This window comes from Passer domesticus, chromosome 5, assembly GCF_036417665.1.
Source record: "Passer domesticus isolate bPasDom1 chromosome 5, bPasDom1.hap1, whole genome shotgun sequence".
In the NCBI taxonomy this organism is placed as follows: Eukaryota; Metazoa; Chordata; class Aves; order Passeriformes; family Passeridae; genus Passer; species Passer domesticus.
The window spans coordinates 68,991,796-69,019,420 of NC_087478.1; the positions used below are offsets into that span (position 1 = coordinate 68,991,796).

The 27,625-nt window shown below is 45.5% G+C and overlaps 1 protein-coding gene across 1 annotated transcript; it reads right to left on the reverse strand.

Annotated features, from left to right (window-relative positions):
• Positions 1 to 229: 229 nt before the first annotated feature.
• LOC135300870 (cystine/glutamate transporter-like) lies at positions 230 to 27,422 on the reverse strand. Its single transcript, XM_064420825.1, has 16 exons — positions 27,015 to 27,422; positions 26,485 to 26,545; positions 25,812 to 26,067; positions 18,606 to 18,751; positions 13,837 to 16,137; positions 11,460 to 11,586; positions 10,603 to 10,718; positions 9,851 to 9,976; positions 7,385 to 7,484; positions 7,251 to 7,295; positions 6,927 to 7,050; positions 6,513 to 6,616; positions 4,527 to 4,623; positions 3,612 to 3,761; positions 1,197 to 1,371; positions 230 to 370 (listed from the first exon to the last, which is right to left on the reverse strand). The coding sequence occupies exons 5-16, from the start codon at positions 14,027 to 14,029 to the stop codon at positions 306 to 308; spliced, it is 1,422 nt and encodes a 473-aa protein (XP_064276895.1). The 5' UTR covers positions 14,030 to 16,137; positions 18,606 to 18,751; positions 25,812 to 26,067; positions 26,485 to 26,545; positions 27,015 to 27,422; the 3' UTR covers positions 230 to 305.
• Between the last annotated feature and the right edge of the window lie 203 nt (positions 27,423 to 27,625).

A 27,625-nucleotide genomic window follows, 5' to 3' on the forward strand; every position in this document is an offset into this window, starting at 1 on the left:
CACACACACAGAATTTTTCTCAGGACTGGGCTAGGCAGCAAAATTAGGATCTTGGTTTCAAAGACACTCTGCAGGCAAAGCAAGCTCATTTCAGAGAACTAGTTTGCTCTTCTGAAAAAAATAAAAGGGCATGAACAAATCCCAATTGGCAAGCTTAGGAACACTTGCAGCAAGGTTTTGGCTCAGTCATCCTCAGTTGCACTGACTAAAAAGAATAAAAGCATGGCCTGCTTTTGGTAGGATCAAAGGTGTCAAAAATGGTGTAAGTAGATTTTTATTGTCTTCTGTGAGTTTTGATGGTTTTCTCAGTAAGTCTTGATTTCTTGTTGGACAACTTCCAGCAGTAACTGTAGTTTGTGTGTAAGATAATCTGAAAGGGTAGGAAAAAAAGGAAGGAAGTTTAGTCCAGAGGAAATCCTGAGACGTGGCTGAAAATCAGAGCATCAGCACTGATAGCTGGAGCATTTTAGGTTGGCAGATCATTGTATCTGTTTCCTTTCTTGCTATATGTTTTCCTCTACTGAGTGATTATTGATGCACCTCCATCCAACATCAAATCAAAAGAAAACAAGACTTGGAACAGAAACAACAAATGAAATTCAAACCTACACTCTCATTTCTGAAAAAACCCTTGTGCCACCATGCCTACATCAAAGGAAATCTGTACTACACACTGCCTGGAGTGGAAATGTACTTCATTTCCACAGCTACATTTGTACCCAAATCATCCTGGCCTCTTCACCAAGCACACAGACCTCTGGCAGTACTCTTTTCCTAGCAGCCCTCTCCCCAGCATTTCAGCAAGCAAGTTTGTACACGGGGTTACAGCGTCTGCCTGTAGTCTCTCCATCCTAACTTTTCATCTTTCCGCCTCATGTCAAGACAAATTTCACCCAGAGCTGTTGATCCCAAAGACATGATAAAGTTTAGTGGGTACTAGGGCTGGTGTGGGAAAGCAACCCTCTTTGTTCCCCCTGCTGGTAGACCTCAGCATTGTCTTTGTTAAAACAAATTTGGCTGTGGGAGCTGTGCCTTGGGAAAGACACCAGAGTGGTGCCAGCGGTCATGATTTAGGTTTCATGAGGTCTGTTGGTCAAGGAGCAATTTGCATCAGAGGTGAGCCCTGGGAACAAACCAACACCCTGACCCTTGAGCGTGTTTAGGTCCACAGTACTGAAAGTGAAATGCATACTTACAAAACAGGTTGCGGCAGCGATCTGACATCTGCCTGTGAATGATGAGGTAGTAGACTGGAAAACCACTCAAAACTATGGTGCATCCAATGCTGATGTTCACAGGGTCTGAATAGAAAGACATTGCCACTGTGAAGAGGCAGATGATGGTAAAAGAGACAGGAACAAACAGGGGAACCTGAGGAAAAGAGCACAGAAGACTATCAGGAAAAACTGGTGGCTCTAGCCAATCAGACTCTGTATATGCCAGCACACACTGCATTCATTTCTCCACCTAAAGAAAATGTCCTGCAGAATGCCTCTGTACAATCAGACTGCAAACAACCGCATCAGCTTCAGAGCCCAGAGTGCCCTGTAAGGTGCATACCTCCTATATTCATGTGCACCAAAATCTAAACCTAACTTGCAACTGGAAGCCAAGCAGGGGGAGAAGCCACCTACACCCCACGGCTCTGTAAATATCCTGCACCTGTGCATGCACAGGCACACATACCTACTTGCCACCTCAGGCAACCGCTGAGGGAAAATCTGAAGCCAAAAAAGAAGTGACACTTTGAATCAAACTGTTCCTTGCTTATAAAATTCATGACTCATGTTGACCTGCCTCCAGTTTGCCTGAGACTTATAGTGACTAAACCAAGACAAACCAGACTCCCTATCCCTATCTCTGTTTTACCTGCACCAAGAATTTCAGCTTCAGTGATACCATGGTGAAAATCAAAGCAGCACTCAGCACTTCAGCCATACCCTATTGGATGAGCCAATTTGTCTGGGTTATTTGGAGAGCAAATAGGAAAACTGCAATAAATAATAAAACTGTGAAACACTCCCTCTGTCTCTGGATCCAAACTCTGCCAAGTAACTCCTTGCCATGGCTGAAGGAATGAAGGAGCTGCTCTCACATAAGGTGACAATCTTTACCAGTAATAAAGATTGTATTTTCGATTCTCAACATGCCAAGTTGGAAGAGATCGGTTGCTCTAGCTACGGCAGCCCTCCAGCCATCAAACTTAGGTACTCTTTTCTTTCCAGCCAGAGCATCCTCTGCCAGCCGCTCCTACATGCACGCACTCACGCTGCACATTTGCTTGAGATGTGTGCGAGCGGAGTGCTCCCTCCTCTTTCCGGTGTTTTCTCACCCTTTTTAACTCAGAATGCTGTAGAGAGAGCAAGTACCGGCGTTGTCACACGTGTGCCACGCTTTGCTCTCCGCCGGGCAGCGGCAGGCGACGGCCACTAGAGCGCAGCACAGAACTGATAAAAACCAGGGAAAAGGCGGGGGGAAGCCAGCCGAGCCGACCCAAAGGCCAGTATTTCCCCCCTTCGTTTAATCAGCATTTAGGAGCCGCCAGAGGTCTGAATCTTTGTCTGAAGAAAACCAGGGCAAAATCTCAGCATCTGAAACCATCAGCAGTGCCACCCACTAATAAATCTCCCCTGAAAAGACTGGTTTGAAAGAAAAAGTAAACTAAACTAATTCACTTTGGTTCTGGGGGAGTATGCAAGTGCAGCCAACCAACAAACTGAGAAGCCTCAAGGTCTCTGCTAAACGCAAAGACCGAGAAGAAAAATGACCCCAAACTTTGCAGGAGGATGCACCCAGCTGAGAGAGGACCCTGCGAGCTGCAGGAACTGTTCCTGTGCGCCGAGCTCCTTGCTGCCCAGAGCCCACAGCCCCGGAGGTGCTCTCTCTTCACGGGAGCTGCTGCCTGGAGCACCACGCAGGGGCGACCAGATCCAGGAGCAAACTGTGCCCGCCTCAAGCACCGCCCCAACCTAATGCCTTCTGCACATTATTCTGCAGTGGGAAAGGTGCCCAAGCACAGGAAAGCTGCTCCAGCATCTCCTGCTGACATGAGGGGGGATCCCAGCACCCAGCAGAGTGAGAAAGGCCACAAGAGGGGCCCACTGCTTTACATGAGGCAGTATTTCTGTACCAGCAGATGATTCCTCCCAAGTCAAGTTTGCTCCCCAGACCCCTCCGTCCACACATGCTCCTTTTCCCCCAAGCCTGACACCTGCCTGCTTCTCAGCTAGAGCTGAGACTTACCTGCCACTGAAATAACATCCAGGCAAGAGTTCCTTCTTGTAGGCCACAAGAGATGAGCCAGAGAACTTTTCTCTATACATCTCCCAGTTCCAAGCCTGAAACCTTGTCCCTTGCAGCAAGCAGTCTTCTAACAGATGCATCTGGTAACCCCATGCAGAACTGGCTCTATAGGATTTATCAGATCTGGCTGTTTAGGCACACCAACCAGTTTCAGGAGCTCCCCACAGACATTATTAAACATCAGAGACTGAAATCCCTCAGAACCTAAAGGCAACCACGGCCATGTAATGCTGTAATTATGAGCAAATCAAAGAGAGGGATGCCAGGCCTGCCTGTTCCTGGCTGCCAGGTACATGCTGTGCATTTACCTTGAAGGGGCTGTGCAGCTCCGGGTGACGGTGGCGATGGACAATGAGCCCAAGGGTGGCTAATCCTATGAAGAGCCATCGGGAAAAACTGAAGAAGTTCAGTAGATGGTAGATGTCTCCGATGCACACCATGGCAGTGACCAAAGGGAACTGAGCATTTTGAACATGGAATACAGTCATTACAGCCATGGATCACCTCCTCCAAACCCCCTGCAACTACTTCACAGCCCCAGCATTTTGGAGGTCAGAGAGCTTTACAAAACAGTGTCACAGACTAAAGACCTAAAGGCACTGATCTGTAGTGCTACAGAAAACAGTGATCATTTCAAGATCAGAAGCATCTTCGATGATTCATGTCCAAGCCAGGGCAATTAAAACATACATGATCCAAAAGCCTGCCCTGCTTGTACACAGGCTATCTACAATGACATCTGCTAAGTTTTTAGCAGCTCAGCCACTGCAACAGGCACTGCAGCACAGCTGGGATAGAGTTGGACCATTGCCATAAAAAAACCCTGAACCAACCAAAACATGAGACCAGACCATCTCTACAAATGCTCATTCCCTGCATTTCCACCACACCTGGGAATTTAAAATTTCCAGATAGCCAAAGCCTGGCAGAGCTATTTTCATAAGGCAATATCAAGCAGCAGCTGTGGCAGATGGTAGGGACTGTACTTTTAAAAAAGGTGTCTAACGTTATAAGGCAGGGACTTAAGGTTGTACATTTGGATACCACTGCTGGCTCAAGGGAACTTAATATTTTGCAGCCATTTCCTGTATCCCGCCTGCTTTATTTTTCAGGGAGTAAAACACCCTCTAAAACTCCTCAGTTTATCCAGTCCTGGCTTTCTTGGCAAGAAAGCCAAGACAGCAAAAGAAGAGAGCATGTCACACACAGCCAGATCTCCTTACCATTAACATGACAGCAGGAAGGGGGGTATGCCTCCGAATGTGGATCATGGAGAAGAGAGGAGGCCACTGCCCTTCCCTGGAAGCCACAAACAGAGTCCTAGGAAAAGACAGGGAGCCCTGTACATTAACATTCTACATCCACATTAGAAATGAGATCTGTCACTGGACTGACCTGAGGCATCAAGGGCATCCCCTCTCTTCCTCAGCACAAGTCTGCTGCTATTCAAGGCCACAGTTTTGCCTTTAGCTGGACTTTCATAGAAAGTTTGGGTTGGGTTGGAACCCACTCCCCTGCCATGGGCAGGGACAGCTTCCACTAGACCAAGTTCCTCAGAGCTCCACTTTGGGGGCATTTGGAAGAAAACCAAGGCTGAGTTCCCACAGCTCTCTCAAGACCAGTTCAGTGCAGTTCAGAGCCCACCATCAGAACCACTGGCAGTGTCTCCTTGGGTGCTTCATCAGCAGAGACCTTTGGGCAAGTCCACAGTGACCATGAATGAACTCAGACTGGAAACAGGAGCAAGAAAGTCTCTTGCCATCAAAAAATGAATTAATCTTTCCAGTGAAAAGGAAGTGAAGGGATCACAAACTTCAATCCTTTATAAGATAAACTGGCGAGTTTATGAAGGGGGTTTGTCAGCTTTGAAGCCTATATTCTTATATGTACATATGTAGAAAAAATAAAGTACAATCTCCTCAAATGACAGATGATTTCCAATCCTCTGGTCAGCTGTTGGAAAATACAGTTTGTCATACTGCCAAGAGACCAGCTACACACAAGAACAGCTACAAAATGAGAGCAGAGAGTTCCTTGCTTGCATCCCTCCTTCAACTCGTGAAAGAGCAATTAGGGAGAAGACAATCACATCCAATTTTAGAAATTTAATATCCTCAAACAAACCATGCCAGAGCATCAGCTGGGCTGAAGCAGGGCCCCAAGCAGCTGGGGCACAAGTGTACAACTTGTTTTATTGCTGTCTCTGTGGCTTTGCAGGGGTGTGGCTGGCAGGCAGCCAGGGAGGCCCCATCAGTGTTTATATGGACTCTCTGCAGTGATTATGTTAATGATCCCAGGATGGGGGAGAGAAGGTCAGTAGGGGACACTAAGAACCTCTGTGCTGTCCAGAGACTTCTCATCCTCAAAGAAAACCATTATCTGGAGCAGCTAATGGGAAGGATCATCCACACCTGTATTTAATACAGGACTTCAGGGTAGTGGATCAGGTAATTCATTTGATTTCAGGCTATGAGACATTCCTTTCAGATCAACTGATTTTTCTCTTTACAATCAAAGCTGTGAAGCAAAATCCTCTGCAGGGACTTTGCTCAGCTCCACAGGACCAGCACAACATAAGTGTGCTGTTCATGAGGCCTGCCCTCCTCTCCAGTTTCAAGGCTCCCGTAAGGACATGGAGTGCGGGAGACAGTGAAGCTGGCAAGTTTATTTTTCCATGGGATAAAGCTTTTCTTATTGTTATAACAAGACTTCTTGAACCTTGACTATTGCTTTAGGAATAGCCCATTCCAATGACATTTCACTGACTTCAAAGTTCTCAAGGGAGAGTTTGCCTAGAGAGCCTCACAACAGAGGGACCCCATGCCCTCCAGCAGCACAGCTGGGTGAACCCAGTGGAAGAAGACTCAGTCTCACTGAGCAGCTGCCAACATCAATAAAGCCTTTTGTTCACCAGAAACATTGACATTTCACTTTAAACTGGGGATTTAAACTGAAGGGTAGGGGAGAAGATAAAAATTTTTGTTTGTGAGCAGTCCTGGATACCAAAGTCTGGACCTGGTCAGAAATAGAAAAAGTAGACTCTTAGCCAAAAGGGACCATCCTGTAGCTGACAACCTGGGAGTCAAAAGCCTTATTTTTCCCACAAGAGTGGCTAAAATGCCACTGTGTGGATGGGTAGTTGCACAGGTTGGTGATGCTTTCCTCTGATTCAGTGAGCCAAAAACGTAATAGACCCTTAGGGATGTGACCTTGAAAACGTGAAGATTCCTCCATTCATGGTTCCAAAGCAGGACAGTGCGACAAGGACAGGGACAACGGAGATCAGGCTTTTGAAGGCTCGCTGCACAAAGCTCTGGAGGAAGAGCAAACATGACTTTAGGGAACATGTGGTGATCTCTAGGTGACATCAGGGTGAAAAAAAGAAAACTTCATCCATTGAAGGAGTAATATAGAAGTCATAAATCTTGCCTTTTCTACTGTCATCTGCAGGCTACTTTTCATTATCTTTTAGGCACAACAAGAAGAATTTACTGTTGCCCAGTAATCCAGAAAAATTACAAAGCAATAAAGCATTTTATAGGAAAACCATCTCTGAAAAACTTGCCATGACCACAGCATAAGCTGGCCACACTAAGGAGATAACAATAGCAATGACAACTCACCACAGCCACAGCAGGAGAAGCCAGAACATCTTCTGTTCCCAGGACTGTGTAATAGGAGACGTTGGTGAGCATGTATCCCACAATTACCGTGATCACGGACACGATGACGGCCAAGGGGATATTTCTGCAAGGAAGGGGAACATACACACAGACAAAGAACAAGCTGCTATCCCTTGTTATGCACAGTATTACTGCAGGTTTTATCTGGCAGTACAACTGATTGCAGTCAGGTGAACCCGCAAATTTATTCTTCCTGTACTGCACTTGGGAAAGCTGCGGGAGCCTCAAGGCTGGTGACCCAGGGCAGCTTCCTCTCAGCCTTACCGTTCAGGTTTGACCAACTCTTCCCGCACAAAGCTGGTCTGAAACCTGCACGATGGGAAGAGACAGGGTGAGAGTCTGAGTCATGCTGAGGGCACCTGTCTGCTGCCCGGGAAGTGCCTTCCCATCGCACCTACCAGCCGGAGTATGCGAACATGCCTGCATAGAAAGCCAGGGGGAGCTTATCCAGAACCAGCGACTGTCTGTCAAAAGCATCCTGGAAGTTCTCAGTGTGGCCTGCAGAAGAGATAAACAGTGGACACAGAGTAGGAATACGTCAGAGACAGGCTTTCTTCCCTACAGGATAACATCCCTTGTACCTCTTGCCCTGACCTGGGAAGAGTGTTTGTGATTTCCTTGGAGAAGGGTACTGATATTAATTTCATTGCTTTAACTTCAGTGTTGTTGCTGATATGTTTACTTTCCTACAGTGACATTAAAAACCAAAACAAAAATCTATCCCTTGTCCAGCTAGGTTAGGCATTTCAGGAAGGGCAACAACAATAGCTGTTTTTTTCCAACAGACCCTGATGTGGGAACAGGAGATCATGGAAACGAGCCGATCCATGTTGTCCGCTCCTTCCTTTAGGCCCAAAATGAAGTTGTTGGATTGACCCCCTTGTTCAGTCCCCAGCCCCCTCAGCAGCTGGACACACAATCCCCTTTGATGTGGTGCAGCCAGTGAGGCAGCTAACTCAGCTCTCACTGTGCATTCTCCTGTTCCTGCTGCTGGAGCACTGACCCTAGCCCTGTGCTGGCCAGAGCATGGGAACCAGGCTGGAGGAGGGGATGGGAGCAAGACCCGCCAGTCTGACCCACCACACCCACCCACAGGAAAGGACACAGAGTGCGAAGCAAATAACGTGTTCAAAGTAGATGGGTCTCAGATATTTACCAACTCCCCTAATTTTCCTTCAAGTTCTCTGCTTGAAATAACAAAACAAAACTTAACAAAAAAAAATTTCAAAGTCAGGATTTTCTCTAAATCAAAACAAAAAGATTTAGGGAAGAGAGCAATTCTGAATGACCTCTCATTCAAACACAGTCAAAAAGAATTGCATTCCCAACATTTTCAAATCCAGGTAACCCAAGGTTTGGTTCCACATCTATGTTCAATTTTCCATAATAAACTCTCTTTAAGAGGTGAGAAGTTTTCCTAGTTGGGCTTTACCAGGCAAGGTGTGACACGGCACAAAGGACATGGAGATAGTCAGGCCACTTCTATGGAGGTGCTTCTGCAAAAACTTCAGTGACAAGATTTGGGCACATGGGTTTAAAACGCTGGCCCAGCAAGTCTCTAATGTAATCGTGAGCCAAAGAGAATGTAGTGGCAAAGGAAAGGATGGAAGTGCAATCAAAAAAAAGCAGCACAAGGCAGAGGAATCAGGGAAAATTATTTAAAAGCGCAAAACTGATTTTTAAGCACACACACACACACACACAAAAAAAAGGTCAATTTGAAAATAGGTTTGAAGAAAACTAACCCAAAATATAGGAGTGGGTCCATTGGGGTACTTTGTTTATGTTCCAAAATGATGGTTGGTAAGTGATGGTGCATGAAAAAGATTTATTGCTTGCAATGCATTAATGAGCAATTTACATTCCCTCGTGAGTCACATTAAATACGACCTGTCATACTGGAGTCTCTTGGTGAATTCTCCCTCCAGATGTCACCTGCGCTTATCCTCCCCAACAAGAGGATGGGTGCCAGGGCTCCAGATTGTCATTTGAAGGCATTCCTAACAGTAATGGCTCGGGATTCCTAGCTGCAGGGCAGTCCTTTAGTTCAGAAGTGCTGCCAGCCCAAGGGGAGCTTTGCATGTTCAAAGGAGCCAACTCCAGACATCAGAAAGAAACATGAACACTGAGCCCATTGCCTGTGGTGTTTTCTCTGCAGAAGAAGTTAATAGCATGAAGAGGGAGCAGGCATCATCCCTTGAGTGGGAATGCCTTGGGCTTTTCTATAAACTGGCTTGGAATAAAGCCAATACTCTTGTATGGTTCACAGAAGATCCTACTGGTAGGGTTTTTCTCCCCCACTCTGCATATGGGCATGAAATTCTTTACCAAGTTCATTGTAAATTCACTAAATTACCACCCACCTCAATCTGGAGGAAAAAAAAAACATTAGATCATGCCACAGAAGGGTTAGAGATGCCATTACCAGGGCTCAGCTGAGGGCTGGTAACTCATTACACAGCTGTGATTTGCACAGGGGACGCTGTCACATATCCTAAATGTCCATCGAATATGTGCTGCTTTGGAAACATTTCAAGCTACACTGGAAATAGGCAAGTCTGACTCCAAAGACCATCTGCAGAGAAAGGTTAGGGTGACCCTGGGTAGGCTCACACATCCTCTGGCACTAAGACCCACTAAATTTTGGAGAAAGCATCACCAAGCCAGGAGCATCAGCCCAGTGCAATGATGCAGCTTGTGCCACCTACGCCAGTCTCAGCTCCCAGCTAATTCACATCTGGCACATGGACAGAGAAAGCTTCTGCCAGCTGAGTGATCACCACATTTGTCACTTGGGCCTGATAAAAGCCATGACAGGGGGCACACTGAGCACCCTCCTCAGCCATAGGAGTAGCAACACCTACCCTGGGCCAGCAACATCATCCCTGGCACGATGATGAGTGCAAGAGCCAGGAGTTTGACCACAGAGAGAGCCGTCTGCAGCCGTGCGCTCCAGGTGACGCTCCAGGAATTGAGGGTGAGGACCATGTCTGGAGAGGAAAACCACACTGCTACAGCTGCAGCCTGGGCTCAACACACACAGGAAAAAATACAACAGCTCTCCCTGCCCTAGGGATGCTGGGGGAAGGCTGCATCTTCATGCCTTAGAGAGGATGCCTGGGATGAGAGATGTCAGGAAACATTGGTGCAGCATACAGGGTTTAAAGAGGGAGCTGACTTACACTCCTAAAAGGGAGCAGGAACCTGGTTCCTGCTGGGTGATCCACACCTGCCTGGGGGAAAGGTGTGGGACATGTCACAGCATTCCACACCAGTCTGGAGCAGGCAAGACAGCTTCACAGGCTGGATGTACTAGGAGAGAAGTCCAAAACCTCAAGCCTTACACCCACAACTCATGTGGCTTTTGTACAATTACACATGTAGAGTTTATTCTCCCACACCTGGCACAGTCCCCCTGCCTAGGGCTCCAGTTGGTCAAGAGGGAGGCCCATTGCACTTCGTAGAGAATATAGTGGCCCAACACCCTCACCTTGAATCAGAACATTTTGGTTAGCTGAGGAGGTAAGACAGGACCCTTATCCCACAGCTGTCCAGGAAATAACGACTCTAGGGCAGAGAGGCCAGGATGGACAATCCCATAAATGTTAGTACTTACAATAGCCCAGGAGAGACACGAGCTTCACCACAGGGACAGGGGCAGCACAGGGGGCGAAAAATGGCTCCAGCATGTAGCGTCCAAATGCCAGGGCAACAACAGCACTGTTGGCAGGCCTGGAGTGGGGAGTGTGGGGGGAACAAAGCACAAACTGCTCTGAGGATGGTTGAAAAATGGCATGAGGTAAAACTGCACAAAACTTGGGAACGGGAGCAAGTTTCCCCATCTGGCTTAATCCTCTCACCCATGCAGATGGTGAATTCCTATCGAGTTTTTCTCATAGGTTTTTCTCAGTAAATGGGTTAAAAACCACATGCTGCAAAATTACTCATTTCCAACTTGAAAGCAAAAGTTGAGATTAATCGTACTGAGCAATGCAAGTGTAGTTCATATGTTCCGCTTCATCTAAGCTTACATGAAGGATACAGGTTATTGAGAGGTGAGGACTTCCTTTTTAGTGTTAAAAAAAGAAGTTGTTCACAATTTTATAAATTATTTAACCGGGGGCTAAGCCAGGAAGTTGTTTCCACTTTCTGAATCTGAAGAAACCAAATAAGTTTCACACTGAAAACAGAAGATCTGAAATAAATCTGGTATCTATTGTCAGTCTCTGAAATATACCACAGCTCTTGGAGGATACGAACTGCCAGGGGAGAAGAGAGATATTCTTCAGGTGCAGAACACATTCAACATTTGTTACTATTTCCACATTGCATCTTCTTACTTTTATCACTGAAAAAGTTTTAAAAATCATTCAACTCTTTATAAACTGCCTGGTCTGTTATCTGGTGCCATAACTTTTGGTATTTTAAAATATCACTGCATCCAGGAAGAGGGAAGCAAATCAAATCTCTTACCTGATAGCAAAAAACTCTGCCCACAGGAATAAGAAGCTTGGCAGAGGCCCTAGCGTCTCCAAAATGTAGATATAATGTCCTCCAGATTTGGTGATTCTTGTTCCAAGCTCTGCATAACACAAGGCACCTGGAAAAGTTCAGGTAAAAATGTACCCAAGTAAATAATCCCAGGGGTTTTCCCTTTTCTGTGTGATTTTTCAGGGATTGAACAAATCCATTTAAAATAAGTAGTGAATGAAATGAAGAAAGAGGTTTAAGAGAAAAACACTTTTCTCTATTTTTGTTCACTACTGTGGTTTGAAGTAAATTTTGAAGTAATTGGCTTACCTGACAGGTGGAAAGAAATTCTCTGTTTTGTGGTTAATGTTACAACATTTCCATGAAAGCTCTGAAGAAGGGTGTGTGATAGAAATGCTGCACAGAGCTACAAGAGGTTTCCTTTGAAAGATACCCTGGATTCTTGCTTCTCCTCACTGTTAGACTGATGAAGTGGTGCTTACCAAGCAACTACAGCAGCTCAGCCACAAGCCATGGCTGAACCGGTAATTTCAATTTTTGATCCCAGGCCACATTCTTGTATCCTTATCTTGCATCTTCACATAAATCCCTTCCCTCCTTTGAATTCAGTGGTGACATGACCATGCCTCCAAGTCCTGTGGCAATCATGCCATATTCAGGTCATGCAGGATGGTGACAACCTCAATGCTTCCTGCCTCCCTGTTGGAAAATTTGTGCAGAACTCCTGTTCAAAGCATCAAATAGAGGCAGACAGCTCATCTCGTTTATTCCAGTGGGTCCCTTTAAATGCTTCAAGCATGCATAGAAGTATGTTGCTGAACTCATGAAATGGGGCTTGGATATATACCCCACTTGAAAGAAAAAAAAGCACAAAGAAAGCAAGCCTTTTAAATAGACTGCAAAAAAGTGTCAGAGAAATGATCAGGGGAGGTCATCAAGCTGATAAAAGAGAAGAACAAACGGACAAATCCAGCTACAAAATGCAATCACTTGGTAAGGAGGTTCCCAAGGCCTTTCCAGGAGAGTGTATCAAAGGATGCTGTAGAGGGAAAAACCTTTGCAAGTGCAGAGCTTGACTATGTGATTACACATACATTATCATTTACTGCTCTGCTTGGTTAAAATAAACACCATGCCCACATTATACTGCCAGCTTTTCTTTAAGCAGAAGTGTGTAATTTACCAAACAACCACACAGAGGTTGCAACATGAAATATTGGTACACGTATGCTAAGAGCAAGAACAACTTGTTGCCCTATTAACAATCAAATGTCTCAATTTCTAAAGTTGCATGTACATGCCAGAGTGTCAAAGTGTTCTGCTGATTTTTTTTTTGTTTCACATAGTATATGTCTCCTTTCTTGGTGTGTTTTTTTGTTTGTTTGTTTGTTTTGGGTTTTTTTGTTTTGTTTTTTTTTGGGGGGGGGTTTTGTTTGTTTGTTTTGGCGGTTTTTTTGTTTTTTTGTTTTGGTAGGTTTTGTTTTTGTTTTTGGTTTTTTTTAGTTAGTTACAACAGAAGAAGAATGTTAAAGTCACCCACTATAATAAGCATCAGATTTCTCTCCTGTGCTGAGAGAAGTTGTCCTAATAACACCTTTAGAGAGTTTCTGAGATGGTGATTTTTTACAGTTAATGAAAGAAACTAAAAGCCATGTGTTTTATCCAGTGTAACTTAGAAGAGCTATGTTATTTCAAAAGAACTAGAATGAAACTGTTATCAAAAAGACAACCTTTGTGAGAAAATGAGAAAAAAGACTGGTACTAAATGACAGAAATCAAGCCAATATCAACACACAGAAAGTGAGGCAGCATCAGACATCCCCACACCATTTCTTAGAGACACTCAACACCCACCCTGGGCTGGTGCATCCCCTGCAGCTCCCCAGGCATTCTGCTCCAGCCAATCTCTCTAACAGAAAGGGGGTCCCATAGGGTATATTGGGACTCTCCCTTTCTACTCTCTTCACAGCGCCTGTGAAAAGCACAGCACAGCTCTCAGATTCCCTTTTAGGTGCCTACATCTCCTTTCTACCTTACAGGAGGAGTCCCTCCATTCTCTCCCAGCTTTCCTGGCAGAGACCATGCTGTCTCTGTTTGTAGTCACTGTCACTCCCCTGCCTTGGACTTGTACATCAATTGATATTACAGACCATAAGTGCTGGAAGTTTGTCCATTACCCCAGGGAAATAATTTGAACTAAAAACTCCTAGTGACCATCCCCTGACTCCTTAAACCTTTGTTGCAGCAGGAACCAAAAATTTTGGGTTTATTCATTTCTCAGCTTTCTAAACATAAAAATGTGCAGGCTCCCCTCACTTCCCAGGTGCTTAAGCAAGGGCTGCCAAAGCTCAGCACTCACCAAACATGGAGAGGAGCCCACAGGAAAACCAGACAACCAGGGAGAATCCCACGCTGCCAGAGTTTTTCAGTACACCTTTGGGGGAAATAAAGATGCCACTGCCAACCATGCTGCCGATGAGTAGCGAGAAAGCCCGCAGCAAAGTTATCTTTTTCCTCAGGAAGATGGCCTCTTCTTTCTTGTCTTTCCCCATGGCTTTCTTCTAATCACAGGGGAAGGTCACACATTCAGGAGCTACAGTCTCCCAAGTGTCCTCAAGGTTCACCTGTAAGACAAGGAGTTAGGGATTCAAGGATCTTCTTTGCGAGACAATTTTTTTTTTTCAGTAACTGGACAAGAGCTGTTGAATCTGTTCTCCTCTGCTACAGGAAGTACCAGCCAAGCCACAGGTGAGTAGAACACCCTTGGTATCATCTCTGTCATCAGTACAGCTCCCAAGAGACACTTCAAGTGTTTTCTGCTTCTTCCAGGCAGCACAGAGTGTTACATGTTGCATGCCAGCCACACCTCAGGATGATTCCCAGATTTGACTTTGAGTAATGCCAGATTGCCCAGAGCTGGCCAGCTTGGGGTTAATTTAATGGGATCTAATAGGGGAATGCATTGATTTCAGCTCACTGGCAGAAAAGAGATTTAAAGTTACAAACCTAACAATCAGTACCTTGAGAATCTCTGAGATGAGAAAAACGTTCATCTGCATTAGTTGGTGCACAGAGAGGATTTAAGCTTTTTTAACTTCCTATCCACCCTTGCTGAATGAACTAGCCCTGATTTTGTCACTAGAGCTCCATTTAATCAGTGTTTCTTAATATAGTGTCAAGCTTTTTTTTCTTTCAAAGTACTGAAGAGTCAGGAATAACAACTGTTTACAGTTGTAGGACAGAGCTTAGTCATTACTAACAGACGTGGCATTTCTTCTATTAATATAAAAAATTCCTTAGTAATAACAGCAGCAGTGAAGTTTCTCCTAGAAAAGAAGGAACTTCAGATACTTCAGGGATCACAAGTTGATCCAGATTTAATTCTCACAAACTGCAATAACCTCCCACTTCCCCTCCTTGTCTCTCCTGTCTCTCTTTATCACCCCAAAACTGGCAACTTCACCAAGAAACTCACCTTCTGCTTAGGTAGGTAAGATGAATTCAGGTCAGTTACTACAGCCTAATTTGCTGTAGCAAACCTATTTGTAGTTTTCCTAATAGCAAGGTAGATGTTTCACACTAGTAATTATCCCTGGAAGAGCAGGCAAGACAAGACTGGAGTAGATAATTTGGCTGTTGTCCAGCCTCCTGCCGCACATCCCCAACAATGCTCACACACTCAGCTTCAGTGCTTTTCTTTTCATTATTCTAGCACAGTAAATTACAGTATGAGGAATATTTGCCCCAGCCCCATGGCTGTATATTATTGCAAAGCTACACTTTACATGAGACTCTATTTTATGGGTTTCTTGAATAATTTAGTAACTGCAGTGGGGTGGCCACAAGGAGACAGTGGTCACCTTTAGAAGCAGATCTAAGCAGCCAGAAATTGCTTTCTTGGTAGAGAGATAAAAATGTTCACCTAACTTTGAAGGGACAATTCTTGTTACCACTCACCCACGATACTTCTTTGTACACCCTGAGTAAACTCAGTGTAACCAAGGTCTTTCTCCCCCATCCCCAGCTCTTTTCCCACCTGGAAGCTGGTGGGAGGAAGCAGGGCTATCACTTTCTCTGCACACATATGACAAGAACATGCAGAAAGCCCTTTCTCCTGCCACAGCATGAGCTGGTTTCTCTGAGATTGTGCTAAGCCTGCACAAGCATCTTCTCAATCAAACTAGCCAAGTTTAGTTAATAAACCTCTAATGAGTCCCATAGAACTCTTTAATGCTCAGGTGGGTCACATCAGCCTAGTCTGGTCCCACAGAGCTGCTCCTCAGAGTCCCAAAACCTCACAGGGCTGCTGGAGACAGTGGCTCTGGAACAGCAGGGAGTCCTAGGAGCCTGCCAATCCTTCAGCTGCAGTTCCCTCAGACACCAATTAATTACCTTAGCGTGGAATACCAATATTGTCTGGTATTTCTCAGCTGAAGTGAGACCCACACAGCACTCATTTGCAGCAGTGAAACACAGAGCCTCACCAAACTGAAGAGAGATGCTGTGCAGAGCTATGTCTAAAGCACCAGTTGGAGAGAATTAAAAGTGCACTTATCTGTTTGGCTGGGTTTTAAACAAAGCCGGTGCATTTACAATCCATCAGACTCCCATTTCTTGCTGGGATCCTGAAGCCACAGAAGACAACGTCTCTTTGCAGGCTCTGAAATTACACAGAGAGAGCAGTGGAGGAACAAAAAAAAAAAAAAAAAAAAATCAAATTTACAGACCAGGTTAATGATCCAAAGTAAACACCAAACTCCGTACTTCTGTCCCCATGCTTTTTTTTTCTTTATTATTTTTTTAATACTACTGCCATGCAAAAGTATGTGGAGATAAAATAATCTAGTCCAGTAAATTTGAGAAGCATGAAATGTATCAGTACTTGTTCCAGAAGTGGTTGAAGGAGGAGGAAAAAAGCAGAAAAGGGGAAAAAATGTAAAGAGTAACAGAAAGCTATTGAATAGAACTTCAAAGAGTCACCTAGCAGAGCCCACAGCCCAGAGAGACCATTCCTGCCTGCTCTGCTTTCCAGCTACATTCCAGCACCAGGCACATTAAAATTCAGGGATGTTAATCCTTGTGGCAATGCTTAAGAATATTCACAATGTGCTTAGTGCAAAGGAAAGAGGCAAAGCTGCTTTTTGTTCACCCCTCTGACTAAACAACAGGCTCAGATCCTTCTTGTCCCAAAATGCAGTACCTTTACATGAGAGAGACCATCAGCCCTGGGCTGGAGAAAAACACTACTCAAACCTATTTCATAACTTATCACATATACTGGATCTTTCCTTCCTCGTTCTTCATTTACACTGATTTTATTGTTGGTTTGAGGTTTTTTAGCTGTTAATCTTACCTCACAAGCACTGGAGCGTGGACAGAGAAGGTGGAGACAAGCATAAGGAGAGAATCATGTCTGTTAGTGTCTAGAAGCCCCAGCCAAGAGCAGGACCCACTGAGCTCAGCACAAAGCCAGAGTGGATATTACTCTGATGAACAGCTAGTGAGATAAACAAGCAAGCTGGAAAAGGAGAGGAGGGAGACAGCATCATTCTCAGCTGGGAGCCGAGACCTAGAACAACGAGTGACCTTTCTCTTCCTATCATGCAGGGAGCGGGTGGCATCCCAGGGAAAACAGACTATACCTCCAGAGTCCCAGTTCAATGACCTATGCCCTAAAAAGCACCCCAGCTACTAGGGAATCTTCCTAAATATTTACAGCTGTATTTCCTTTGTGTCCTCAATCAATATCATATAGCCAAGAACAGGTTAACCCCTTCCTTTTTGTACTGCAAAAGGTGCAGGTGTCAAACTGTTCCTTGCAGTCTCACTATTTTTCTTTTTTGGTGCCAAAAATGTCACTCCAATTCAATGTCTACCACAGGGCACAGAATCTAACTAAATAAAATCAGCAGTGAATGGGAGCTTTTTTATTCATGCATGAAAGTAACATAAATAAGCTTTAATGAGGCTGGTGGTGGTCCGTTCTGGGAACTCAATCAGAAAATCTATTTAGGAGACCTGAGAGATGTTTGTTTATAAACTAAAATGAACACAAGAAACAGGCTGAATGGACAAGACATGCAGCTCAACTTCTTTTTAGCTGGTTTGCCACCCTGGATAAGAAACCAAAAGGGACAGTAGTTAATAAATCAGTCTCACACTTGCAGCTCCAGATGTAATAAATCCATGCAATTGCTTTAGGTGTAAATGTAAAAGTAATTTCCATTGGCTTCTCTTTCTACAGAGTTTCACAAATATCATCTTGCGAACTGTCTATCAAAAGACTACTATTTTGTAACATTTCTGTCTAAATGAAATTTTTTTTTTGCCTTGACAGCAAAATTGCTTTTGACTCAGGTCACAAAATTTCTATAATCTCATTTAAGCATTTACAGTTGTCCTTCCAACAGCGGATTTTTCTGGAAAACAGGCTGATGGTATGGTGAGTCTGGACCACTTGCTATGAGGATGACCTTTTAATTGAGAACTTAAAAGTGTTGAATCCACACTTTGGCTAAAAATTGGACTAAACCAAGACCAAGGTTTTCAAGCAGCTAAATTCCTGTTCACTTGAGAGTTCCTTCCTACCAGGATTTATATTCTACACCAAGTTTAAAATTCTTCATTATGACCAGTCTGCCAAAGCAGACAAATGGAGATGTTTTGTAGCTGTAGTGCTGATTGATTTCCAGGATGCATGGATCATACAACGTCATCTCATTTTTCTAGGCATCCATAACATCCATTCAGCTGCCACAAGGAACTTGCACTTCTGTGTATCCAGAAACGATTTCCCATGAATGTTGTTGTGCAGGAACATTGGCCCTTTTATGAGTATTTTTTCCTCACATGTTGCCAGTGACATGCAAAACACGAATCTGGAGAGATGCACACCTGATTAAAAAAGACTCCAGTCTTCTTCCACAGCACCAGCTATTAAAGACTGTCAGGAAAGTGCACCAGCATCCCTGTAAGATGAACTAACATGATTCCTCTTTCTTACAGGAGCAGAGAATACTCCCAGCCCATCAGATCCAAAGGAGCAATAACACCCAGAGCACCAGGCAATGGAGCACATGAATCCTAGGAAAACTAAGAAAGAAAACACTTAACAAGAGACTGTCTTACATAGTTGTGCTTCCTGAGGCAAACATCTTGGCTCTACATTATCTCTAGTGGGGAACAGCACAGAGAAGTGTACTCAGAGCTTTGTTCTTTTGTGGACAGTCCTCCAAGTAGTAAACTGTTTTCACTCTCCAGATCAGACCTCCTCCCTGGAACAAGACAATTTGTCCTATTCAAAACTGTTTTCTTAGCTGCGTAAGACAGAACACAAACAAAAATAAATCTAAATGTTTCTAGCAGAAGACACCCAACAGAGAAGTCTAATGTTGTAGCAAAGTACGGTCAAATTTTCCCCAAAGGAGAATTCTTCTCATGCACTTCAAATTAAAAAAAAAAATCCAAAAAACATAGAAAGAAACATCCTTCCTCATTCCAATGGTTTGTGACAGTGTATCAGTGCTGAGGCCTGGGGGGTTGTCTGCCTTTGATCTGGGCAGTGCCAATGCTCAACAGCTCTTGCTCCTGCAGGGGAAATTCCTCCATGAACCAGGCCTTTATTTTACCTCAGACCTTGGCTGAGGGCTATAAAGGACACTGCTTCCTAGGCACTGCTTGGTGACTTAGAAAAAAACAAGTTTGAGAGGCTCAGGCTGCTTCATGGGAGCTGTTACTCCTCCCTGGGGCTGTTGTTCTGCAGGGCTGCTATGGCAGGGTCTTCATCAAGGCCAGTATTCCCATGAGCAATAGGCCAATGGCACCATCATCCAGAACCAGGCGATGCTTTGGAGCTGCAGACTAATCCCTAAGCCTCTCCATAAATATTCTGCAAGAACAGGACACATTTCCTGAATGGGGGAAAAAGCCAAAATGGCCATGCTCATCACCAGCTTTCCTCAGAAAGAGGTAATTTCTCACTAATACCAGCTATCTTATCCTGCTACAGAGACAGGTCTCTCCTGGTGAAACTGCTGCTGGAGTCAGAAGAAACCTCTGCTGCTTTTGCTGTTGTCAGATGGTGGGCCCCATTGATAGGGGTTCGTGATCTACCCTGCTTTAACCATCTGCAATGGAATCCTTTGAGAGTTGGCTGAAGTAATAAAATTCCTCTTTCCGTATTGCTTCATATATTACATTAGTTTCCCCCTCAGTCTCACTGCAGTGCTGATGATTTATCACCTCAGGCTTCCAGCTCCCCTCAGACTCAACCTCAGCACCGGGGTTTGCTCCCTCTCTTCCCACCTTCAAGGAATTCAAAATAAAATTTAAGCATTAAAAAACAACAACCCTTTACACCTGCATTAGTCACTCACTCTGGTTGCCACGCACGGTCTAATCCACAGTTAAACTTCAGTGTTTTATGCTAAATCACCCACTCTGGCACCTGACTCACACACAGCCCAACCTCTGCCTTGAACATACCTCAGGGTGGGGGGAGTCTCTCTCCATTTGGCCTTTCTGCTCAGCTGTTACTCATTTAATGAAATATAAGCCAAATATACAATTATGCTGGAAGGAACATGTTTCCTTGTTAGGCGTTTTTGGCTCTTATCCAGCAATTTGCAGGCAATGGGGATTTATATTTTACTACACAAAATTTCAGATTAATTCCTTACCATTTTCCAGGCCTCTGATGGAAGGGAGGGGAACCAGAAGGGTTTTCTCTGACCTCTACCTCACCCCCCATGAGACAGCACAGGAACACACGTCCTTGTCTGTACTGGGTAACAGGGAGCAGTGACTTGTAAAGACAGCATATGTCTTTTTATATAATATGGCACCAAATAATCTCAGGCCCTGCCAGCTCCCCAGAGCCAGAGGGATGGCACTAGAAACTAATCAAACAACTAACTCATATTTTTTTCAGGTAACATACAGGCTACCCCCCATTTTCACTTGTATTTAGTGAGAATCGGATTCTAGGAACAAGCATGTCAACAAAACCGGATCAACATGCTCACTGAGCAGGTTAAGTCAACACAAGGGCATGTTTATTCAATTTTAATGTAAGTACAGTCATGGAAGTATCTGCTGGGAAGGATCTCTGGGTGCCTCTGGCCCTGTCTCCCATAAGAAGCAGGATTGTTGCCAACACTAGCTCAGATCATCCCTTGCTTTGTCTAGCCAAGTCTTAAACCCCCTCCAGAGTCCCTGACCTCTCTTGGTAACCTGTTCCAGTGCTGCACCATCATCCTGTGGAGAAGCTTCTTTCAAAGGCCACTCAGAACATCCCAACCACTGCTTGTGGCTGTTACCCACAGCTATGTCATCTGTCCCTCCAGAGGCCTCCAGGAGTTCACCTCCAGACCAGCTCATAGCTGCCTTTGGCGATGGTTCTTGCCACCCCTCCCTCTCCAGCAGCCAGGGCTCCACCAGCCCCCAGAAATTCACTTCTCTTTGGGTTTCTCTGAAGTCTGTGGACTCAACACTGCTGCAAGTTGTGATTGCTTACGTACAGAGAGCTAGTGGAAATGAAAGGCACCAATCTGGGGTGTTCCACCCCAATCTGGAGGCTCCAGCATGTCTCTGATGTCCCCTGAGCCCCACACTGAAATGACCTCTGGCCTTGGAAACTCTATTTTTGGTGCTTTTTTTTTCCCCTCCCTCTCTCCTCTTTCCATCCTGGACTTTGAACCTCTCTATGATCTTGTCCACATGATTGCATCATTCCTGGCAGGTAAGGTCAGCATGAATAGAAGGAAGTACAAACAGCACTTCACACAGCACGCCGGCAGCTGGGAGAGCCTGCAGCCAGCAGAGGTTATGGACCCAGTCAGGTCCAATAAAGACCTGCATCAGTGGAGGGGCAGGAGCTACAACAGCGACCGTTCATGTTGAAACAGAGGTCACTGCATCCCCTGCTTCAGAGGAAAATCCGAGCCCTGCAGGGTGTCTCAGGAGGAGATTTCCTTAGCACATAGCACTGAGCCAGGGCAGCCCAGCAAGCGTCTACTGCAGGCTGCACAAGGGAAGAAATACCATGTGTTTTCTTGTCACTGTAGCTGAGCACAGATGCAGAATATGCATGGAGAGAGGAAGGGAGGAGTTTCCCTCACAGGACTCAGCTGTAGCCCTGTGAGGCACTTGGATCTGGGGTGACTGTGGCCAGTACCAAGGAGTCACCATCCTGAATATGGAAGATGTGAATTCAGCTCATCTCCTGGGTGTCTTAAAACAATAGCAGCCAGTGTATCCCTAGCTCCTGGCATCTCCACGTGGCTCCATCTTGGGAGTCCTTGCTGTGCAGGCACCAGCAGTTCAAACCTCTGCTTGTTTCTATCCCCAGCTGACTTGCCATGTGAGACAAGGAGAACAAGGGGACTGCTCAGGGCAGCTACTGCTCCCCAGGTAGAGGCAGGACAAGGAGACTGTTTGCCTGAGGAAGATCTGCCCTGGCAGGAGCTGTAGCACTGTCAGCAATGCTGGCTGCCTCATGGGACACCCTATGTGGCATGCCACCTATGTGGCATCAGTGCTTTGTGAGAGGTGCCTCATGCAAGTGAGAACATTGCAAAATTCAGGACATCTGTACAAATTCCAGATTGATGCAGCTGCTGAAATGTAATTATGAAAAATATTAGCCATTCAATTGAGAAGGAAAAACATGTAAGGAGCAAGAAAATAAACTAGCATGCTGTGATTGATGTAAGCCCATAACAGCCTCCACATATCACTGGGACCAGCACAGGCTGCACCAGCTGAGGCACTCCTTCCAGAAATAGAAAAGCTTCCAAGAGGAGCAACTACACAGCTGGGGCCAAGCCCTTGTTCCCTGTCACAGTGCTGGTGAACCATGTTGGCCTCTATTGCTGCACAAAGAAGGGTTTTCAGGGGCACAAGGTCTCTGGCCACAGTTTGGGCTTCTGCACTTGTCAAAGCTTGGGACTGAAACATAGTCAGCTGGGATGAGTTAACTAGATGTCAGGAATACTCCTCAGTCCTGTTCAGAATTGGACCTCTGGGCGACCAAGAGTGTTTGCTTTCAGTCAGCAGATGCTGAGCATCCCCAGACTTCACCACCACTACCAGGAGCTGCCAGTCCCTGCCAGCCACTTTCCATCCCCCTGCACCCTCAGATAACAGCTGACCTGGCCCTTTGGTGCTGGGCTCTGGAGAGATTCAGGGACAATCAAAAAGGGAGGTCATGGTCAGTGCTGCTCCCTGGACTCACCAATGGCCAAGGTTGTCAAACAATCACTCTCTCCTTTGCCAGTGTCTCTTTGGGTGCCCCCAAGAGGCATCCTCGTACCAGTTTGGTGGGAAAAGTTACCATTCCAGCTCAAAAAGGTCAAATCCAACCCCCAGGTCAATGGGTCATGCATTAAACAACTGTTCTCACATGCAAAACACATCTAGCCTCCTGCTGTACTTTCATAAAGTATATCCAGAATAAAGATGCAACATATCCTGCATATCAGTGGAGACAAGACAGTAGGGCAGTATTAAGAGATTATACCACATGCATCCAACTGTTTCTGTTTAACAGGTGGCTGCTCAGCAGCAGGTACAGAGCATACAGGGATTGCCAGAACTTAGTGATTTTGTAACTCTTTCATATCTCCCCAGCTACCTAGTGCTCTTTTAGGTGAAGGAAACATGAAGGAATATGTTTGTTGGGGTTTTTCCCCTTCCTCCTCTACACTCTTTTGTTCTAACCGGAGAAATGTAACTCAAAAAGGCACCAGCAGAATGCCACAAACATGTAGCTGATGGAGAATCAAGCTATAATTTCAGTCCCGACACATGGAGAAGCCAACAAGTCTTCCCACAGGTTTCAGCAAGCTCCAGGTAAAGACCTCCAGGATAAGGAAGGAAAGAAAACACAAACCCGTGCACTTTGATCACACCCTCAAGCAGTGAGGAGCCTGGGATCCTCGGGGTGAAGCCTTTGGGGGTGCCCTGTCCCCATGTCATGCAAAGACGGAACAAGCCAGCAAGTACATCTGGCAGTGACTGCTCCCACCCAAGTGAGACGCCTGCAGATGGTTTTTCTAGGAGGCCTTTGAGACAGCCTGAGGGTTTGGCTGCTGAATCAGGCTTTCTGCAGCACAGGCAGAGACCCCACTGCTGGCGCCGACCCCTGCAGCTGCACAAGGCCTGGCACGAGCCAGCAGGGACAATCCTGCCACTGCCACTCGCCCGCTGCCAGCCCAGGGCATCACTGGAGGCTTGCATCCTCTCAGCAGGAAAAGTTGAAAAATAGGCACTGCAGGACAAACCACAGGAAACACGGCCCTTTCTGGGACAGAAAGGACTTGTTGTACAGCACACATCGTAGACATTGGGACACAGAGGAGGCGTGTAGATTTGGCACTTGAGTGCAAACACTATGTCCCTGCTCTGCCACATCACTGGCTGCCTTAGCCTTAAATATTTTGGGTCATCATCTAAGAGTACATGTTCTGAAATATGTAATTGTCAGGCTTTTCTGAAAGCTCCTCAAATGCAGAATGCCTTGGTCCTTCCTCCCAGACAGCTTCCCCATGCAGGAAAAGACCTTGTCCCTAAAAGCCTCATTTTCAACAGCCACCAAGTGTTTATCTCTGCAAAGCAAGCAGCCAGGGCCATTTTTCTTCCTGCTTTGCTGTAGGCTCTTCAGAGCAAGAAGCTGTTGAGCATGAGGCAGCACAGACCTTGGCCAAGCTCTGTGCATACCGCAGCAATGCCTATGTGTACATTCTCCTTCCTTATTTCTCTTTGGAGCGAGTTGTCTTACAAAGGACTTGGGGCAAGCACAGATACAATGCCACCCCTCCACCCAGGTTTTGGTGTCTCCTGAAAAGCCCAGAGCCTGTGCATGCCAGCACGGTGTTCAGTATCTAGCTCACAGGAACGGGCTGGGAAGGGCAGGACCTGTGCGACTTTGCGGCTGTGTTTTCATTTCCTGTGTTTCCAGAGCAGCTCCTCTCCTTTGGCAGATAGCAGGAGTGGGCAGGTAAAGCTGCTTCTGAGGGAAGCAAGGGTCTCGCCTCCCAAGTGTCTCACTCCAACTGGCAAAGGCAGGGGACACACAAGTGAGAGCAGCAGCTCTGGAAAGGGAATCAACAGGGACAACCACAGGAAGACAGGGGCATTGGAGATTAAAACATCAGATTGAAAAGGAACCATAAATCCCTGTTGGGGAATATAACTGGGGGGTTGAGCAGGAACAGAATGCAGCTCAGTAATGAGGCAGATGGCATTTTCTTTGGAAATCCATCTGCAAATCCATTTGGGCTTTCTAGCAAACAAAGATGCCATACTATACAGAAATCAGCTTGATACATGACCTGCCTGCCCCTGTGCTTTCAGTGGCAATAACTGCTGGAACAAGCAGCCCTGGTAGAGCCCACCTGGTCCAGCAGCACAGGCTGAGGCCAGTCTGCTCTCACAGCCAAGTCCCTGCTCTGCTTGGGCCATAAAGACAAGGTGACAGCCAGGCTCGGTGTCACAGGCATGGCCCCAGACACAAAGGGCTCTCTAGAACCATTAAGGGCTCTAAGGGCATCTGGCAAAACACTGTCCTGCTGCAAGGTCCTTGGAGTACTAAGACCGTGGCTCCTCCACCAGGCAGGACAGCTCCAGCCGATGGTTTGCATCAGTAAGGGCTGCAGGCAGCAATGCAGAGCATTCCAGGACATGACACCCGTGGAGCAGGGATGTTTCTACCAGCCATCAGCACTCGTGTTCTGTAAGTGCTGAGGCATTCTTGCAAAACACTTCCAGGGAAGGAGAGGGAGGAAAAACAGCAAGCTGCAGATGCTCACATCTAGCCCCCACCCCTCAGTTCCCTGTATTTCATTAGACAAATAATACTCGGGGTCAATAGCATCAGCCTCTTTCCTGGAAATGAAATAACTACAGCCAGCTATCAGGTTGCCAGGCTGGGGACCTGGGGGTGCAACAGAGGTCCCTGCTCTGTAGTCAGCTTCTTTTGGTGTCTTTAGCACAGCATTGCTTCCGTGTCTCACCTTTGCTGTGATTTGGGTAACACATGTGTATGAAAGATGGGGCAAGAGTCCCACCCACATATTTGGTTTCCTCATGGAAGCCTTGGCAGAAGTGCTCTGGAATAAATGGGTATCAAGTGGTGCATCAGCCCTTTGAAATGCATCCTTCCCATCAGCTGGCATGGGCTCTCCTTGACTAGCAGTCAGCCCACACCACAGGCAGAGGGACAGATACAGACCTCACCTAACAGCATTTCACAGTGTTCCTTCTGATGCAAAGAGTCAAGACCACGTGCAACAATTGTAGACTGGTGTGTGCTTGCAGATTTGCAAATGAACTTACCTCCTCCTTGGCTTCACATCCATTATGTGTTATCACCAGTTTTTGTGTGGACCATCAGATTTAGCTCTTGCATTTTCCTCTCAGGTAGAAGTTTTCATCATGCTTTGGGCTCAAGCTCTCTGACTCTTCACAACCCACCTCTGGCCCTTTATTTCAGGCTGTTTGCTTACAGAGGGTGCTGTTTTTCTAGCTAGGGCTGGCATTGCACACAGTGTTTAAAAAACCCATCTGTAAGCCTGCAAGGACAGGGCATTTTCTGAAAAGTAACAACAAATAGGCAGACATCATTTAAAATGCATCTCAGACCTTCAGTCACTAAGGTGCTCAGCTTTATCAGTCTTGCTTGCAAAGGACTGAGTACCAGCCCCTGTGCTTTGTGTTTTTTCATGTTCCTGCCTTATATGAAAAGATGCTTCAAAACACCTGTCTGTCCCAACTTTAAAAAATAAATAAATTTTAAAAACAAACTAAAAAAAATTGTGCTCCAGTCATAGAAACACTATGCAAATCCTCATGAGCTGATTTTTTCCAGGGAGGTTCCTTACCTCTAACACTGCTAATAGAAAGTCAATATTTAACAGAATAGATGCCACAGAGATACACTTCTGTTTCTGGAAATAAACCTGAAGGCCATATTGGACATGGCCTCACATCCCCAACACGAGAAACTTACCACATGGCCCCAAGGACATTCATAGCTGGGTCTCAGAAAGCTGGCTGAGTTTATCTGCAGGCTGGTGAGGAGATATGAGGGAAAGTAACACAGTAAATTGCAGTCTTGAAAAACTGTAGTAGTTTCAGGGTCTACATAAGCATTCTTCCAAAAGACAGTGCAAAACCCAAGGGATAAGTGCAACATCAACTTTCTCCAAGTACTTTCAGTTAGGAAAACAAGTTGCAGAGCAGAGGTTTTCCATAGTTTAAAGTAGCAATAAAGTGCCTTCAGTGGTAACAAATCCTCAGCCCAGCTGAACAACACATGGCTTTCTAGAACTGTTGAGACATGACATACGTAGCTTTCACTGGGAACCATTTTTTTTTCCTTCTCTTCTTTTGAATTCCCTCCAATCTTTTCATTTTAGTGACAGATGGATGGATCCCAACAAAGAGATACTTGAACTTTTTCTTTCTTTCCCGTGACACTCAACATTCACTTTAACCAACAACCATAAACCCACAGCAAAGATGGCATTAGATTCTCACCCGTGCTTCCTCGAGCAGTGAATGCCTAAAAATTGATGAGGGGTCTAAAAATCTTTCTGAATGTTTTACAGCATGCAGAAACATCTATGGAGTGAAGAAGGCTAGAGGAACTCTGTCAGGCAGCCTGGAGCAGGAAAGCTGCAGGGAAGTTTAAAGAACCAAGTAAAAAATAAAAGGTTGTAACACATTACACAAGGAAACCCAGCAGGAAGATGCATTTGCTCTGCCTTCACATGGGTATCTTCAACCACTGACAGCAACAGCCAGGACTACAATGTTGGTTTTCTGATAGACAGGACTGCTGAAAACTCCAAGCCTACCAGTGTAGCACAACCCCCCCACAGATCCAAGCTACAAAAACTGTCACGAGTTGGTGTTTTCATTTCCCTCCTCTCTCACACAGCCTTCTCCCCTAAAAAGCTATTGAATAATAATAAAAAAAAAATTTAAAAAAACCCCACATTTTGGTTTTATTGTAAGGCAGTGGCTATTTTAAGCCCAAGTTACTTTGAAATAAAAATACAATTGTTTGCTTTCCCCCCTCCCCCACTGAAGGAAAGCAGCATTAAAACTTAATCTCCTTTCACACACAACATAGGTGCAAGGAGTTA

What these genes read in the sequence shown, in the direction of transcription:
- LOC135300870 (XM_064420825.1), bottom strand. Translation starts at nt 14,029, where the DNA reads ATGGGGAAAGACAAGAAAGAAGAGGCCATCTTCCTGAGGAAAAAGATA. An exon ending in CGTGTCTCTCCTGGGCTATT is followed by an intron (nt 9,977 to 10,602) that starts GTAAGTACTAAC and finishes TTTCCTCTCCAG; the next exon opens with ACATGGTCCTCACCCTCAAT. An exon ending in ATGTTCGCATACTCCGGCTG is followed by an intron (nt 7,296 to 7,384) that starts GTAGGTGCGATG and finishes CCCATCGTGCAG; the next exon opens with GTTTCAGACCAGCTTTGTGC.